At 43.4% G+C, this 16,489-nt stretch overlaps 1 protein-coding gene across 1 annotated transcript in view; it reads right to left on the bottom strand.

The window, feature by feature from the left end:
• The window catches only part of LOC115087796 (drebrin-like protein), a 195,529-nt gene that overhangs the window by 31,623 nt on the left and 147,417 nt on the right, over positions 1-16,489 (bottom strand). Inside the window, exon 7 of the mRNA XM_029595386.1 lies at positions 3,099-3,250. Within this exon, the coding sequence (XP_029451246.1) occupies positions 3,099-3,250 (152 nt within the window). The remainder of the gene's footprint in view (positions 1-3,098; positions 3,251-16,489) is intronic.

The following is a 16,489-nucleotide window of genomic DNA, read 5'->3' as shown; positions in this document are numbered from 1 at the left end:
TCGTCATAGAGGAAGTGTCTTTACGGGGATCTAGAATGGCATTGAAATCTCCCCCTATGATTAGATCTCCTTCATGATGAGTAGTTAATAACATATCACTAGTTTTCAAGAAGGGTACTTGGTGTGTACTGGGGAAGTATACAGATAGAATGGTGATAACCCGGGTCCCTGCCTTAATTTTTAGGAGGACATATCTGCCCTGGGGATCCACCTGTTTAAACAAAACTTCGTGAACAAAAAAAAGAGTCAGAAGTAGTATACCCACCCCTGAATATCATGAAACCTTGTTGCTGGTGGCCCAGTATGCATTAGAATAAGATGGGAAGGTCAAAAGCCGCTCAAACCTCTTACATACATGTGTTTCTTGTATGAGGGCTATCGCGGCCTTTTGACTCTGCAATTCCCTTCTCAGGAGTAAGCGTTTTCGCGGTGTGTTCAGTCCTTTCACATTAAGTGGGAAGATACAGGTCACCATTATTCAAGCACACAGAAATAAAGCTTATGAAAAGGCTCACGGCCTCTCCTCCAGATGAACATCTCGTTGTGCTCCTTCCATCCAGATACATAAGACATCCCCCTGACAGCGGATAACGTCTCTCCCCTCTCCAACTAGAATAAGCATAACATGATCTGGTGCCATACCCCTTAGTCCCAAAGTATCCCATCACCCAGCTACGGGATAGCGTGCTCCCGAGGGCCAGGGACATCTGATGTAAAGCGTTCACTCTCCTCAGCCTAGTCCCCCTTCAGGTCTCAAATAAGTACTGATACCTCTAGCATTACCCCACCGCGTAAGAAAAGATTTTGAAAACCATTTCCCTGAAACATTAGGAACATGTATTATTTCTGCATATTTAAAGAGATATAACAGAACTGTCCCCTCGCAAAACTCAGTTTTGTGCCCCTATGAGCAAAGGAGAACTGCTCCTACAGTGTTGGAAGTAAGTCTCCAAACATACATTCGGTCTGCGTCACACTTTTTCAACCTTTATCCTGTGTATGAGACGTAGGGATGCTCACTTGCCGGCACAGTCTTAGGACCCTTTTTGGCTCGTTGCCAGCGTGGTGCCATGTCCATCTTCTGCAATGTGGTGGCCATTTTAGGAGCTTGGAATGAGCATTGGAGCTGCACACTCCGAAAGACCTCTGCAGCCTCGGTGATATTTTTAACACGGTAAGTTGCTCTGTTAGCCTGGAACAGCAGCCCGAAGGGGAAGGTCCAACGGTACTTTATATTACATGTGCGCAGATTTGCGGTGACATCCCTCAGCTCGTACCTTTTTTTCAATGTTTCGGAGAAAGATCTTGAAAGGGAGTGATTCTTCCACTGAATTTCTTTATATTTCCTGGCAGCTTCATAGATCAGATTCTTTAAAGCATAACTGTGAAAGCAAATAACGATATCCCTGGGGCGCTGATCTCTCCTCTGCCCCAGGGCTCTGTGTGCCCTTTCCAGCCTAATTTCCGGCATGTTTTGGTCTGACTCTAGTCTGGAATCACAATCAAGGGACAGTATATGACAGCAGATCTGTTGGGCAATATCGTGTGCGTCTGCAAATTCAGGGGTATCCGGAACCCCACGTATGCGGATATTGTTCCAGCGACTCCTGTTCTCAAGGTCTTCCACTTTTTCAGTAAGTGCTGTGAGCTCCATGGAAAAAGAAGTTTGTTGTGAATTCAAATTATGGAGCACTTCGCTATGGGTATCTACGCGCATATCCATCTCATCCACACACGTTCCCAGGGCAGCAAGGTCTTCCTTAAGATCAGCCACAGAAGCCATGATGTCAGATTTGTGTTGTCTGAGTTCCGAGCATAGCTCTATAAACTATTGTCGCGTTTCTCTCCTGATTAACGGCTCATCAATCATTTGTGCAGTCGGCTCCCCTGTTTTGGCGTAGGCTTCCGGTAGTGTCTCAATCTCCTTAGAATCGAGCCACTCCGACATGCTACTTTCTGAGCCTAGGTCCGATGAGACTTTTCCATAGGAATATTGCTTGAGGTCGGGAAGCTTAATTTTAGACGTCATGTTTTGGATATTGGGTTCTCGATAAAGTTCCCAAGCAAACATAATCTTCGGTTTTCAGGGCGAGAAGGCTATATGCTTGTGGTGGTATTGGCCTGTGAGGGATGGAGATCCACACTTATGCGACCGCTCTCATTGGCTGCCAAACAGCACCCCCTTTATTATCTTATTTTATTATGGGGAGGACCATTTTCAAAGCCATTCACCTGTTTACAATGGCTTGTCTATCAATTGCCCTCATTCAGTGTTTTACATGCAGCAGGGAGCGATCTCGTTGTTCGGGTTCTGTGTTAGTTGATCTCTTGGTTCTTGTTCCTGTCTTTTATCTTTTCTGGTTATGCAGCTCCCATTTTAGTGGCTGCTGGTGTACATAATAAAAGTTGGTTAATATCTGCTGGTTCCACCTAGACTCTATACTAGGTCCAGCTAAAAGCATGCGTGGTCTTCCACAGTGTGCATACTTTTAGTCAGGATGCGAAGAGGAGTTCCCAGAGGCATGTTTAGATTGGGGGAGGAATATGGCGCACTTACCTGATAATTTCAGAAATACGCATTCTATTTTTCCCCTCTTGGACACCCGCAAATTAGCAGGTGAAAAACACACAATTGCTGTTCACACACGTCCTTTACACCAATTTTGAAAGAGAAAGTACCCGCGTTCTCTCTCTTTGAAAATTTCCCTCTTGCTGGCTGCCAGTTTATTTTTGCTCTCGAACTACTCTCGTTTTCTTTGGTGAGGAAGGGGTGAAGGTAAGCATAGGTTTGATTTTTCCATTCCCTTTGCGTCTTCCTCATTACATAGAAAACAAAGCTGCACATCAGTGATACTCAACCCCGTGGCTCTTTGGCGCCCTCTTTGCTTCTGGCACACTAACGAATTGTTAAAACTGCAAGGAATAAAACGGAGTCCGTACAGCACAACGCAAATATGATCCTTTGCAATTGGGCTTGCCGCCATAGCGTGGAAACGAAGCTGCAGGCCATAACATATATATCTACTCTTCGCACGGTAACACATTCTATATGACAAGTTTGACACACTTACTTGTTATCTTAATGGCTTCTTTCTTACCTTTGCTCCTCGATCAGGTTCTCCTTCTCCTTGATCTTTCTCTCCCTCTCTTCTGCTTCCTTTTTCTCCTGCTCAATCCTTTCCCGCTCCCAGCGCTTCCTCTCCTCCTGCCGCCGGCGGCGCTCTTCCTCCTTTCGCTGCTCCTCTTCTTGCTGAGAAGAACAATAAAATGCAAGCTAAGGAATCCAGAACCCCATGATACTGTTACAATGGAAGAAATTAATCTATAGCCGAGGGCATTGTGGATTCGTCTTTTTGATGCTCGTGCATTCAAATTAATAACTGCATCCTTCTCATAGCTTTATTTCTTTTAATGATGCTGGTGTTTAAAAATGCATTATTTTTACTATTGATTTCAAAACTGGTTTGAAATTATTTTCCAAAATCCTTAGGTAAGAAAGTTAAATGAAGGCTGTCATGTAGAGAAGGGGAGACAGAGAAGGGGGGGGAGGGGAATGAGCCAAAGGTAAGACAGGGCAAGACAAGTTAATAGAATTGGAAAAAAGAACACAGATTATCTGGAGTGTAAACAGAAAGAGTTTTTGACCCCTCTCTTCAGCTTCAAGCATCTTCTCTATACTAGCAAGGATAGTACATCACTAAGGAAGGGCAAAGAGGCAGTCACTGCAGGCACAAGAACATAGGAAGTTGCCATACCGGGTCAGACCGAGGGTCCATCAGTTCCAACATCCTGTTTTCAACAGTGGCCAATCCAGACTACAAGTACCAAACTCTAAGTAGATCCCATGCTTCTGATGCCAGTAATAACCGCGGCTATTCCCTAAGTCAGCTTGATTAGTAGTAGTTTATGGACTTCTCCTCCAGGAACGTATCCAAACCTTTTTTAAACCCAGCTACAGGTGCCAGTAGGACTCTTCAAATAAAGACGCCTTCTAAAGGAGAGTCAAAGTCCTGATATGGTTCCTGATTTATGGTTCACAGTTACATTTAATTGAGTTTATGAAAGTTCTCTTTTAATAGTTTTCCTGTATACTTGTGTTAATGTATTCTGCCTTGAGGCGACTGTTTTAATGTATTTCTGCCCTGGAGGCGACTGTTCAGTTCCTTGTAAACCGGTGCGATATGTATTCTTTACAGGAACATCGGTATATAAAAATTAAAAATAAATAAATAAATAAATAAATAAATAAAGTCCCTTAAAGTCAAGTATTCAGATATGCAGTGTTCTATTAAAACTCCAAAATTATTTTTCCATAGAAACACAGATCATGACAGAAGATAAAAATCAAAAGGCCCCTCCAGTTTGCCCATTTTTCCTATGCATTGCAATACTGCAAACCCTATTTCATCTCTGGCTTTACCCTCGCTTCCCCACAACTACGGATCATCTGTGCTTATCCCATCTCTTCTTGATTCTCTCATTCTCACTGGGAAGATTTCCTGCTGCTCCATTCTGCCTCCAGCTCACCTGGAAGCAGGGCTGAGATCCTGGCAACAGGAGCCTTCATTTTGTAACTATTCTGGGATTCCCCCCTTCTATTTTATATCCTCTCCCAACTTTATTTAGGACATCAAATCTTCACAAGAGAGCACTGTTCTGTTCGTACGTCTCACTCTGAATGTCAAAGTGGCCCCTAACCCCTACACTAATACCTAAACCTCACCTCGAGTAACTAGGTGGGCCTCCTATAGAGGTATAAATACCTAACTACTATGAGGGCCTTATAGCTAGTCTCTCTCTCTCTCTCCCTCCCTCCCTCCCCCCCCCCTCCAGTGGTTGTAGGTAGGAATTACAATTGTGGCACTTACCGCAAAGTACAAAAAGTTATCAAACTATGCGGTAATACCTATGTGAAGCGCTAAGATAGCACACTTTGTGATAAATAAGCTATTACCATAAACACGCCCCTCTTCCTATCGCATGATGAATCTAGCCCTAGATTTGTTAGTGGTGCAGTTAACACCTCAGAGGTAACCCATCTGGCCTTACTGCTTTGTCCGCTTTCAGTTTTGATAATTTCAATCAGGCTCTTTTCCCCATTTTTACTTCTGTCACTTATCTGCGGTCCCTCTTCTTCTGTGAATACAGCACTAACACATTTGTCAAGTGTTTCTGCTTTTTCTTTATTTCCTATCTCTCTGTGTCTTACAATCCCATACCTTCATTATCTTTTCTCTGCAACAGATAAAAGATTTTGTCATCCTGCTTTTCCTCTGACAAATTCCCATCCATCCCACTGCTGTTTTTCTATTACAGACTCTTGACCTCATTCCATGCAGCCTTACTCAATTTATGTTGGCCTTCTTGGTTTATTTAATCGTAAATCATGGCCATACTGTTTTAACTCAGAGCCTTTTTTTTTTTTTTTTTTTACTTTGGGTCTTTTTGCCCTGACTAGATTATAAACTCCAAGTCTGTCGTTTATATGGGTAAATTTGTAATAGCCATAGCCAACATAAGATAGACTATAAAAATGCAACTCAGTTTCATCTATTTTTGCTTTAAAAATTACCCACCCAAAGTATCTGCATACACCGGTTACAATGTATGCAGAAATTTTTGGGGAAAATTTAAATGCACACTTTTGAAAATCCAAAAGTATGCACTTAATACCAAATCCCACCCAATCCCACCTTTTGCAATGCTCCTGCTTAGTCCAAATAGACCCTTTTTCAGCGGGTGTCCTGAATGCAGGGTACAAGGTTGTCCCAGGACCACAAACTAACTTTCTCTGACTCTCTTTCTCAGTCCACAAGCCCTGAGTGCCAGGTTCTTTCTGGTGGGGAGGTGAATTCAACCTCTGGCGCCCAAGTACACAGGGGTGGTACTACACATAGTCTCTCCATCTCTTTTTCGCTCAGGTGTGCTCACAGTTAGGATGTCCTTGCATTAGGGGACACTGGACATGCTGGTGGGGTGTTCCAACAAAAAATTTACTACAACCAAAAATATCTCCGATCCAATTGGCAACCATAAAAAACAAACAAATAAATAAATAAATCTCCAACTGATCTCCCAAAAATAATCCACATATATTTCTTGTCTCAGTCCTGCGCAGCTGAGCTGGCATCCCTTTCAAGTTGCAGGCTTTGGGCAAAACCCCAACCTTTCTAGTGAGAGAGAGTGGGCTCCTAGTGAGAACTGGGATCTCCTGTAGTCTCTTCTCTGATGTTAATTCTTGGACCTCTGGATTAGAAAGTCCCAAAATACAAAAATCAAAATGCCTCTCTCCTTCTCACAGGCAAGAACTGGTGGCAAAAAATTCCTTCCAACAAAACTGGAACACAACTCTTCTCCAAAAACTGCAACTCCCTTCTCCAAATACAATCTTCTCTGCTATGAAGACACTGCCATTCCCCCTTGTAGTTTAGACAGGGAAACATATTTCTTTTTCCCTTCTATTCATCTCCAGGTGTGGTGGTGGTGGTTGTGATGGTGGTGGGGGTCCTCCAGAGGCAGGACCAGGATCCAGGCAAACAGAACTCTTCTCAAAAATAACTTCTCCCAAAATCTTCTCCATTCCCCAGAGACACCTCCTGCCCGACCGTGGGGTGCTGTGCCAGGACTGGTACCAGGCTGTGGGCCCAGAATGGGGAATCACTGCAGCACTCCTCCCAAAATGATCCAAAGACTGCTACGCTCCTCGTGCTCCGCCTGCTCTTGTGCAGGCTGGCTGACCAATCCAAGGCATCCTCACAGGAGGTGCCTGCAAGGGATGGTCTGCCAACTCCCACCTCCTCCCTAAATCCTAACCCACAGCCTGAGCAAGGGACAAACTGGACACTGGAGATCTAGGGGGTCTTTATATGCATATTATACATGCGTGTGTAGGCTTACCAACATATTGGGTGGGCGGCTTTAGAAAAGGCATTTCCATGGGGAAAGTACTGCTTTGCCCGAAGAAATTCCTTTTAAAACTGCCTTCTCTGTATCTCTATACCGCACTGTGCACATCTTGTATATGCCAGACAAATGATGATCGCCATGATAATTATTTTTTGTTGCATGTTCTTTTGCTTCCCTGACTGCCTTCTTTGCTTTCCTCCTTGTTTCTCTGTCATCCTCTCTCTGTGACCCTCTAAAGATTTTGCTCACTCTTTATCTGTGTCACCTAGATTTCCCCTACCACATCCCCCATAAATGTTCTTGTTTGTCTTAGCAAAGTTAAGTTGACGCTGCTGCTGACTTTGCCCTTAACCAGAGCCTCTGACTTCCTGTGGTAGATTTTTCAAGATTCTGCAGCTATTATATGGCAAATTAGCATAATTTTACATATATTTGCAATTTAAATGTGTGGGGGTTTTTTTACTTTTTAAAAACAAAGTCATTTTCTGATATTTCTGTGTCCAGTCATAACATAAGCTGCACCAGACCTTGCTGGGAGTTTTAGGGTTCGGGGCGGGGGGAGGGGGGAATGGGGGGAAGGCGGCTAAACATTAGTGGGGGGCTGCGGACCCTTTACTTAAAATGGGATTAAGGGGCAGGGGTACATGGCCCCACAGGGCTTCTATACAATTTAGCAGGGGAAAGTAGGCTCTTTACTTCAGCTTTCATTTTATTTTTTTAAAGCTCTACTTAACCAGATATCTTTTGAAGATATCTGATTAAGTAAGAAGTTATCTGGCCATAATTTGAAAACCTAACTAGCTATATTCAAAACATAGCCTGTTAGGATTTTAAGTTATTTGGCTATGGGTAGCTGAATAACTTTAGGGTGAATATACGTGACCATATGCACAACTGAAGCTGATGAATCTTTAAAAAAAAAAAACAAAGAAACTTGCATAGCTCAAGCAACCTAAGAAAACGTTATCTTCAAAGGGATAATTATCAAAGGGATAATTATCAAGAATTCATTCACCCACAGTACGTTACTCCATTCACACTGAATGAGGATGTCTGGCGCTTTCTTTTTAAACTGGAAAATCAAAACATAGATTACCGCTTATGAAAAGCAGATCATGTGCACTAAACACAGATGACTTATGGAGAAACTTTCAACAGTTATGAGCAAAAGAAACAGACTAAGAGGAAGAAACTAAAGATGGGCAAAACATAGAATGAATTTAAAATTGCGCCCATTATACTGTACAAGTATTAGCAATCAGGTGGGGTTTTCTTGACCACAATTGGAAACAGAAAAAGAAATTGATCAGGAAAAGTCACAGGGAATTCTATACAATCTTGATATAATCCTAGATGTAGCAAAATTTGCTATTTTTCCAGATTGTTTGGTTTCATTTTTTTATTCACGATCACAACCAACTGGTAAATACCCAGATAATAAAGTTTTATACCATAGTCGTGAGCCATGATATTTTCACCCCTCTGAAGAGTAAATTCAACCAGACACCAAACAAAATGTGTCTCACCACTCAAGCCTAATAAAAAGAATCGGGTCATGAATCTTCCCAAACTTGAGCTAACTAAATGGAACCTCTTGGTATTATCCATAGGACTCATATTTGGCCTATCCAAACCAAAGGAAAGTTGTAATTTTGTGGTAATTCGGAAGAATTATTCAGAAAATTGCCCCTTAAGTAATTATTCCACGATGAACATTAAAATAAACGTATAAACCCAATAAACAAGAGAAATACAGCACAAACTAGAGAACAACCAAACTAGGCCCCATCCCCAGGACCCATTCATAAACTTAACTGATACATTGAAAGCTTCAGACACAGAGCAGCAACTATCATGCTGAGAAAAAAAGGAAATAAATGTACAGTTTAACAACACTTTAAAAAGGAAAGCATAGGACAAATAAACAAGGATGCCATGTGTCAACTTTCTTCCTGGGTTTATCCACACTACGGCTCACTCATTAAGTTTAGTGGGATACAGGCCACAAATGTCCCTGCGGATATATTTCGCATACTTGGGCGCAATTCAGCAAATATCTATGATCTCCTTGAATTTTACAAACCACTGGGAAATACTCATAAATGACCTCATAATCCCTCTGAAAAGTCAGATTGATAGAGTTGGTCTCTCGGGGTGTGAGCAATCAAGGCCTTACATATCTAACTTCCTGATGTGCTCTCAGGATATCTCCAACTTAGAGGCTGTATTATTATGCAAGCCAGCTTGAAATGTATCTGTATTTTTGCTCTGTAGGACTGAATTGTAAGACACATTGACTACATGAAGGTGAACAAACTTTAAAGCTGACAGAGATCTTAAATATACTATGGTGTATGTGTGAAGCTAGAAGTGAAAAAAAAAAATCATTCGGTATGCCACCGTTCTGGTCCAATTAATGTCACAACACCTATGAAATTATCTCATAAAAAGGAAAGGGAAGGTACCCATTCTGATTTCAGTTGCAATGAAAGCTGCAGTACCGTTGACTCTCTGAAATTGTACCACAAGATTTTAGCAGACATTTTAAGCCATCACCAGCCCACCACTCTTGGTGACAAATCAGTTCAATTCATAAATGCTCCTCATACCTGGGAAGTCTCTGGATTTGACCCAGAGACTCCATGTTTAGATCCCTTTCTCCAGATCTCCGGAGAGCAGAGGACTCTGGGTCCTAGCAATCACCTCCCCTTCTAAGCCAAGCTGCATCTTTCTTCCATCTGTGCTAAATAAGTCAGTGTTAACCTTTTCAAACCCAAGGCACCCCTACATGAACAGAAATATGGTGTGGCTCACCAACCTCTGCAGGGCAGGCACGATGGGCATGGAGAGGGCTCATATGGTCAAAATAAGAGCTAGGGAAGCACTGAAAGTCCTATCAATCTCTCTTCCAAATTTTAAAATTAAGAGAGAGAAGGAGTGGGGACACACATGAACTTGTCACAATCAGTTCCCTCTTTATACCAGTGCAGGAAAAGGAAGAATTTAGTGTGATGCAGGCAACTGGTTGGATTAGTTACCTGGCTGCCAGAGCTCCTCCACTCTGCTGCTCTGAAAACTCAGAACGAGTCACATCCAGTGCTCAGTGAGCACTTACCCCTGTCTCACTCAGCTTGGGGATAAGACAGAGGCTGGAAGGACTCAAAAGAGAAAGCTCAGGAGGGGGAAGATGAAGAGGTGTTGTGGGCAGTGTGTGCCACACAAAGTAGGACCCAGCTATCCATGTAGTGCATGCTGCCCATTAATTACCACACTCCAGAGCTCATGCTGTGGCTAGGAAGAGGAGGCCTGCGCTCAGAATGGAGCTCCTACATGTTTAAGGTGCCTCCTGCTGCTGTGAGGCGCTGAGAGCAGAGCCCAGGTGCTGGCCTGGATCTGAGCATCAGGCAGTGGTGAATTTTCCCTGGCACACCTGATCACGTCTAAAGACACACCAGGGTGCCATGGCACGCTGGTCGTGAAATACTGGGCACTAGGGCAGAATCCGAGGCAGGAGGAAGATCTGCTCCTAATTCCCCACCTCCCCATTCATTGTGAGAGTCAAAACCAATCAGCAGTAAGAGGAGGGGGGGAAGCTGTGTCCACCTGGCCAGTCCTGCTTGGATCCCAGTAAAGGAGAGGGAGAGGAGACGGTAAGAGAAAGTGTGCATGTGTGGGTGAGCGAGAGATCAAAGAATTGGGAGGAGAAAAACTGTGACTATGGTGAGTTGCTCAGTGAGAGGAGAGAGCAAGAAGAGGTGTGAGGAGGCAGTGAGAAGAGAGAGCAGAGGGAGTGCTGGGATGGGCTATGAGAGGACAGGTCGAATGTGTATGGAGGCAGCAAGGGTAGGGATGAAAGGGGGGGAAACAAGGAGGGGGACAGAAATGTGGGGGGAGTGAGAGAGAAGAACCCGAGGAGAGGACAAGAGATGGGGGAGAGAGGGAAAGAGCAAAGGTGAGGGGGGGGAGAGTAAGATGGGAGGGCGAAGGCAATAACCAGGAGGGGAAAGAAAAGGTGGAGAATGGGGAGGAGGAAGAGAAAGGGGTGAGAGAGGGGACCAGGCAGGGCAGGAGATGGAAAAGGAGAGGACCCGGGATTGGGGGAGGAATCCAGGGTGATAATGTAGAAGGAAGGGGGATGAGGAATGGAGCGAGAGTGCAGGAGGAAGAATGGGGAAAGCCGAGCAGGTGGGATGAATAAGAAGAGGAGAAAGAAGGAAAAAGCAGAAGTGGAGAGAAAAAGAAAGAAGAGAAAGTGTTAAAGTATCTGATGCTGAAAGAGATAAAGAAGGAAGGAAGAGAAAGAACTGAAAGTGAAAAGAAAAATGAAGGAGGATATCAGAGAGACAACAAAAAAAGGGAGAGATAAGGACAGAAAATAGGAAAAACAAAAAAAAAAAAAAGACGCTGAGCCAGAAAATCGAGCCAGAGCCAGCAAGGCTGAAGACTATTTTATTATCTGATAGAAAATATAAATTAAGAATGAAGTTGTTCCCGGTGGAGGAAGAGAGAAAGTCCGAACAGCCACCCCCTTCCTCCTGCTAATCTCAGGGTGCGCAGAACTCACCGTATCATATTCAAATATCAAGGTACCTGTGCGTCTCTCTCTGACTCTCAATGTTACTGGCGTGTTGTACAACGCTTTAGAAAACCGAAGGTAGGAAAAAGTGACTTCAGGGCAACAGTTTAATGAGAGACCCTCAAATGTGGCAATTCTTTCTACCAAGACGATAATCAAAAGCTTAGCCGGTTGCCAGTGTAAAAGGAAAATCATGGTATGCCAATGAATTGCAAGAACAAAAGCATAAAATACGTAAAGAAAATGGAGGAGAAATAAGAATAATGATGACATAATATTTTCACCAACAAGGGATTTATAATGCATGTTGACGTAACAAGAAGAAAGATACGGTGCTTATGAGGATAGAAATATCTCTAAAAAAAACCAGAAAAAAACCAGTGGAATTATTTCAGGTGCTACGCCAATGGAGTATGAAACAGGACACATCTGAACAATATTATCCTAACTGTGATGTTTTGGCACAATATTTTGAAGATCAGGTTGTCCAATTACATAATCAATTAAATAGGATGTCACACTATATTCCTTATGTATCCCGAAAAGATCCCACTCTATAGTGTATTCAAATATTTTGTGAAACCAATGATTCCTTGTCAAACTGCAATAGCTGCTTCTGAAATTGTGTGGGATAATTTTGAGGAGGTGTCTGTGTTGGATGTGACATTGGCAATCAATGGTATTAAATCAACATATTCCATTTTGGATCCTTGCCCGTTCAGCTATGTTAAAATTAAAATGTTAAAGTGCCTTACAAAATGACAGTGCCAATGGTCAACAAATCATTAATGGAAGGCAATTTGTACTGTACATTAAAGAGAACAATTATTAGCCCTATACGAAAGAATTTGGCGCTTGCTCTCGATATAAAGCCCGGCACACGCCAAAATCAGGAGACGCGCGAAGGTCAGTTCAGTGCGCGCCGAGCGGATTTTAAAAGTCGCCTGCATGTTCACGTGCTTGCCGCTATGTGCACAAATGAAAAGTTCCAAAAGAAAAGGGGGCAGTGTGTGGGTGTGGTCTGGGCAGGGCATGGGCGGGGCATGCTCGTTCCTGGATTTCAACTTGAAATTTGAGCAGAAAGAGTTATGTGCACAGGCACGCACCGGGTTCCCCTACATCGTAACTTTACTTCTGCTACAGAGGGTGCGTAAGCAGTAAAACAAACAGACATAGGCAGATCAGTGGGGTTTTAAAGGGAGGGGCTAACAGGGGAGAAGGGAGGCTGTTAAGGGATAGGACTTCCAAACCCCACTATCTGGGCAATCTGGGAACAAACTGGGAAAACTGGAAATGGTGTCGCTGCATGTGTCTACTAAAATCCCCCCCCCCCCCCCCCCCACTTACGTGATATAAGCGGCATTTGCTCGCGTAAGCACGTGTCCACTTAAAATGGTGCACACGTTTGAGCGGACAGTCCATTTTATAACATGCACATATATACACGGGTAGGTTATAAAATGGCCGCGTCCCCTGGTGTGGGCTGACGAACGCGCGTTTATGTGCGCCTGCGTGCCTGTTTAAAAGTTACCGGCATGGTGGCTAACTTTCGGCCAGTCTCTAATTTACCCACATTGAGTAAAATTATTGAAAAGAGTGTTCTTAGTCAATTGGAAACCCACTTAGAGAGAAATAAATTGTTACATGATCAATAAGGCTTCTGTAAATGTCATGGGACAGAAACTTTACTTCTGTCTTTAACAGACTTCCTTCGACGTGAATTAGATCAAGGTAAAAAACAGGAATTTTAATACAATGGCAGCATAGAAATATGGCAGCTTCTGACACCATACATCACGATATATTGATTGATCAGTTGAAAGAAATTGGTATAAGTGGTACAGATCTTTTGTGGTTTAATTCATATTTACAGGGGCATCAGTATCAGGTCCAGGCGGGAGAAGCCTGCTCTAAATGGAGAGATCCATGTGCAGAAGGTTCCTCAGGGATCTTGCCTGTCTTCCGTAATCTTCAATATTTCTATGTGTACCCTTCTTGACTCTCTGGGACTGGTTTTTAGACCTATGCTGATGACATTCAATACTATAGTCCCTGCCTAGATGGTAACATCTCTTTGTTACATCTTCAAGGCAGTAGCAAAGAAATTGATCAATGGTTAAGGACCAATCACTTGTCACTAAATATAGTAAAGACCTTGGTGTTGTGGGTTGGTAAAGTATCTCCTCCAGATATGGGTATTAGTTTAATCTTTGCTAGCAAAACATTAAGAGGTAGATCTTAAAACAATACGCGATCGCGTACTTTTGTTGGCGCACCAGGCGCAAACAAAAGTACGCTGGATTTTATAAGATACGTGCGTAGCCGTGCATATCTTATAAAATCCAGGATCGGCGCGCGCAAAACTGCCGATTTTGGGCAGCCTGCGCGCGCCGAGCCACGCAGCCTGCCTCCGTTCCCGCTCCGAAATCGGAGCGGCCTCGGAGGGAACTTTCTTTCACCCTCCCCTCACCTTCCCCTCCCTAACCCACCCCCCCGGCCCTATCTAAACCCCCCCCCCTATCTTTATCCATGGATTTACGCCTGCCAGAGGGCTGCTGGCGCGCCAAGACCCAACCTGGGGGCTGTTCCGGAGGACGCGGCCACGCCCCCGGGTCGGTGCCACGCCCCCGGGCCCGCCCCCCAAACACCGCGTCACGCCCCCAAACGCCGCGTCATTCGGCAACGCCTCCGACACGCCCCTTTCAGGAAGCCCCGGGACGCGCGGAAGTCCCGGGGCTCTGCGCGCGCCGGCGGCCTATGCAAAATAGGTGCGCCGGCGTGCGAGGGCCCTGCGCGCATAAATCCGGGAGGATTTACGCGCGCGGGGGTTTTAAAATCCGCCCCTAAATCATAGTACGGAAGGGCATAATCTTAGGAGTCATTCTAGATTCCAAATTATCCTTCAAACCTCAGATTATGCAAGTAGTTTGTAAGGCATTCTATAAACTTAGAATGTTAATGCCATTGAAGAAACTTTTAACTTGTGAAATGTTTCATGCAGTACTACCGTCATTACTGTTTGGACAGCTAGATTTCTGCAATGGTTTATATATTGGATTACCCCAAAAATATATGAATACTTTGCAACTGATACAACATGCAGCAGCACGTTTGTTGAGTGGGGTTGGTTGTAGAGACCATATAACCCCAGAGCTCATCAAATTACATTGGCCTTCAATGACATATCATTCCAAAATTAAAACAGTAGTACTTGTTCATAAATTACTGTATGCTGAAAAACCTTGTAATTTGGCTAAGTTAATAATAAAATATGAACCTCAAAGAGCACTGAGATTTCAGGAAGGAAATCTTCTAAGAACGCCTGCTGCACACCGATATAAAGTGCAAACAACCAGGGTTAGGGCTTTCTTGTATGCAGCTCCTGTTCTATGGAACGCGTTACCAAAAGAGTGCGGTGCATTAATGATATTACAATTTTTAGGAAGCAGGTGAAAGCACTGTATTTTAGTGAAGCTTTTAATTTGTAAATGTGTGTGTGTAATATTCACTGTGTTAAATTGAACTGTATTTTAATATTGTGAATGTAATATTGTACTCTGCATCAATCGACTGTAGGAGATTGCGGATTATAAAACCTTTAAATAAAATAAAAATAAACAGGATGACAGATGAATGTTGCACCTCTGGGTCTTCTTTCATCACTTCAGCAAAAGCTGAGAAGTTCCCTTTACAGAACTTGCACATTCACTACAATAGAAACTTGATGGCAAAAAAATAAAAGACCACATGACTGATCTTTTCTGCCTATCTGTATAACTGCTCAGCTCTACAATCCCATGCTTTCTTAAATTCAGATTCTGTTCTTGTCTCCACTACCACTACAAGGAGGCTGTTCCATGCATCCACCACCCTCTCTATAAACAAATACTTCCTTAGATTACTCCTCAGACTACCTTCGTTCACTCTCATACCATGACCCCTCATTTCAGAGTCTCCTTCCCGTTGAAAGTCTCACTTCCTCTGCATAGAAACCTTTTGAGATATTTAAATGTCTTTATCATATCTCCCCTATCTCGCCTTTTCTGTAGGGTATACATGTTTAGATCTTTAAGTCTGCCCCCATATGCTTACAATGAAGATCAATGACCATTTTAGTAGCCACTTTCTGGATCAATTTAATCCTGTTTATATCCTTTTGACGATGCGATGTCCAGAATTGTACACAGAATCCCAAATAAGATCTCACCAGGGACTTATACAGGGGCAATTTCACCTCCCTTTTTCTGCTGACCATTCCTCTCCCTATGCAGCTAAGCATCTTTCTAGCTTTTGCTATCGCTTTAGCCACCTGTTTGGCCACCTTGAGATCCTGAGATACAAATCACCCCCACATCCCGCTCTTGTTTCAGGGTCAGAAGAATTTCACCCCCTAAGCTCTTTGTGTTAATTACCTGATTTTTCATCATTGTTTTGAGACTAGGTGGAACCTAATTTTGGACAAATATAATTTGCGAAAATGCCAGGCATTGTTTCGTAATTAAAGTAATTCTATTTTTGGAAGAGTGGGGAGTAAAAGGATAGAACTGGAACATTCTGCTTCAAGTGGAAAAATATGATGCAAGACTTTTTAATATATAAAGAGAGACACAAAAACCCTGGAGCTAACAAAACAAGCACGAACAGCTCCCACACAGTCTCTCACAGGTCCGCCGCATGGTCAGGCACTTCTACCTGGGCAGACAGCATGAGCAGGACACTAAGAATATAAAAGTAGACACGTTTCAGGGTAACATTTCAGGCAGAAATAAAACAGAACCCTTGACAGAAGCGTTGCTATCCCCAATCTCCCACGCTGGCTTTAAACCCTCTCCTGACATGCCAGCTCCAATTTGCTTTGCCTCCCTTTCTTCTCTCTGTTCTATGAAGTGGTGCATTTTTTTCAGCGAGGTTCACCGGAAGCCCAGACGAGGGCAGTATGCTATAGACTGATCACCACTCTTTGCAGTTTGTGCCCGAGCTCTACTGAAAAAGTTTCCCCAACTGAGA

The sequence above is a fragment of the Rhinatrema bivittatum genome, chromosome 1, assembly GCF_901001135.1.
Source record: "Rhinatrema bivittatum chromosome 1, aRhiBiv1.1, whole genome shotgun sequence".
NCBI classification, from domain to species: domain Eukaryota; kingdom Metazoa; phylum Chordata; class Amphibia; order Gymnophiona; family Rhinatrematidae; genus Rhinatrema; species Rhinatrema bivittatum.
Note: the sequence above shows the minus strand (reverse complement) of the source record. Positions and strands in the feature narration are given on the sequence as shown.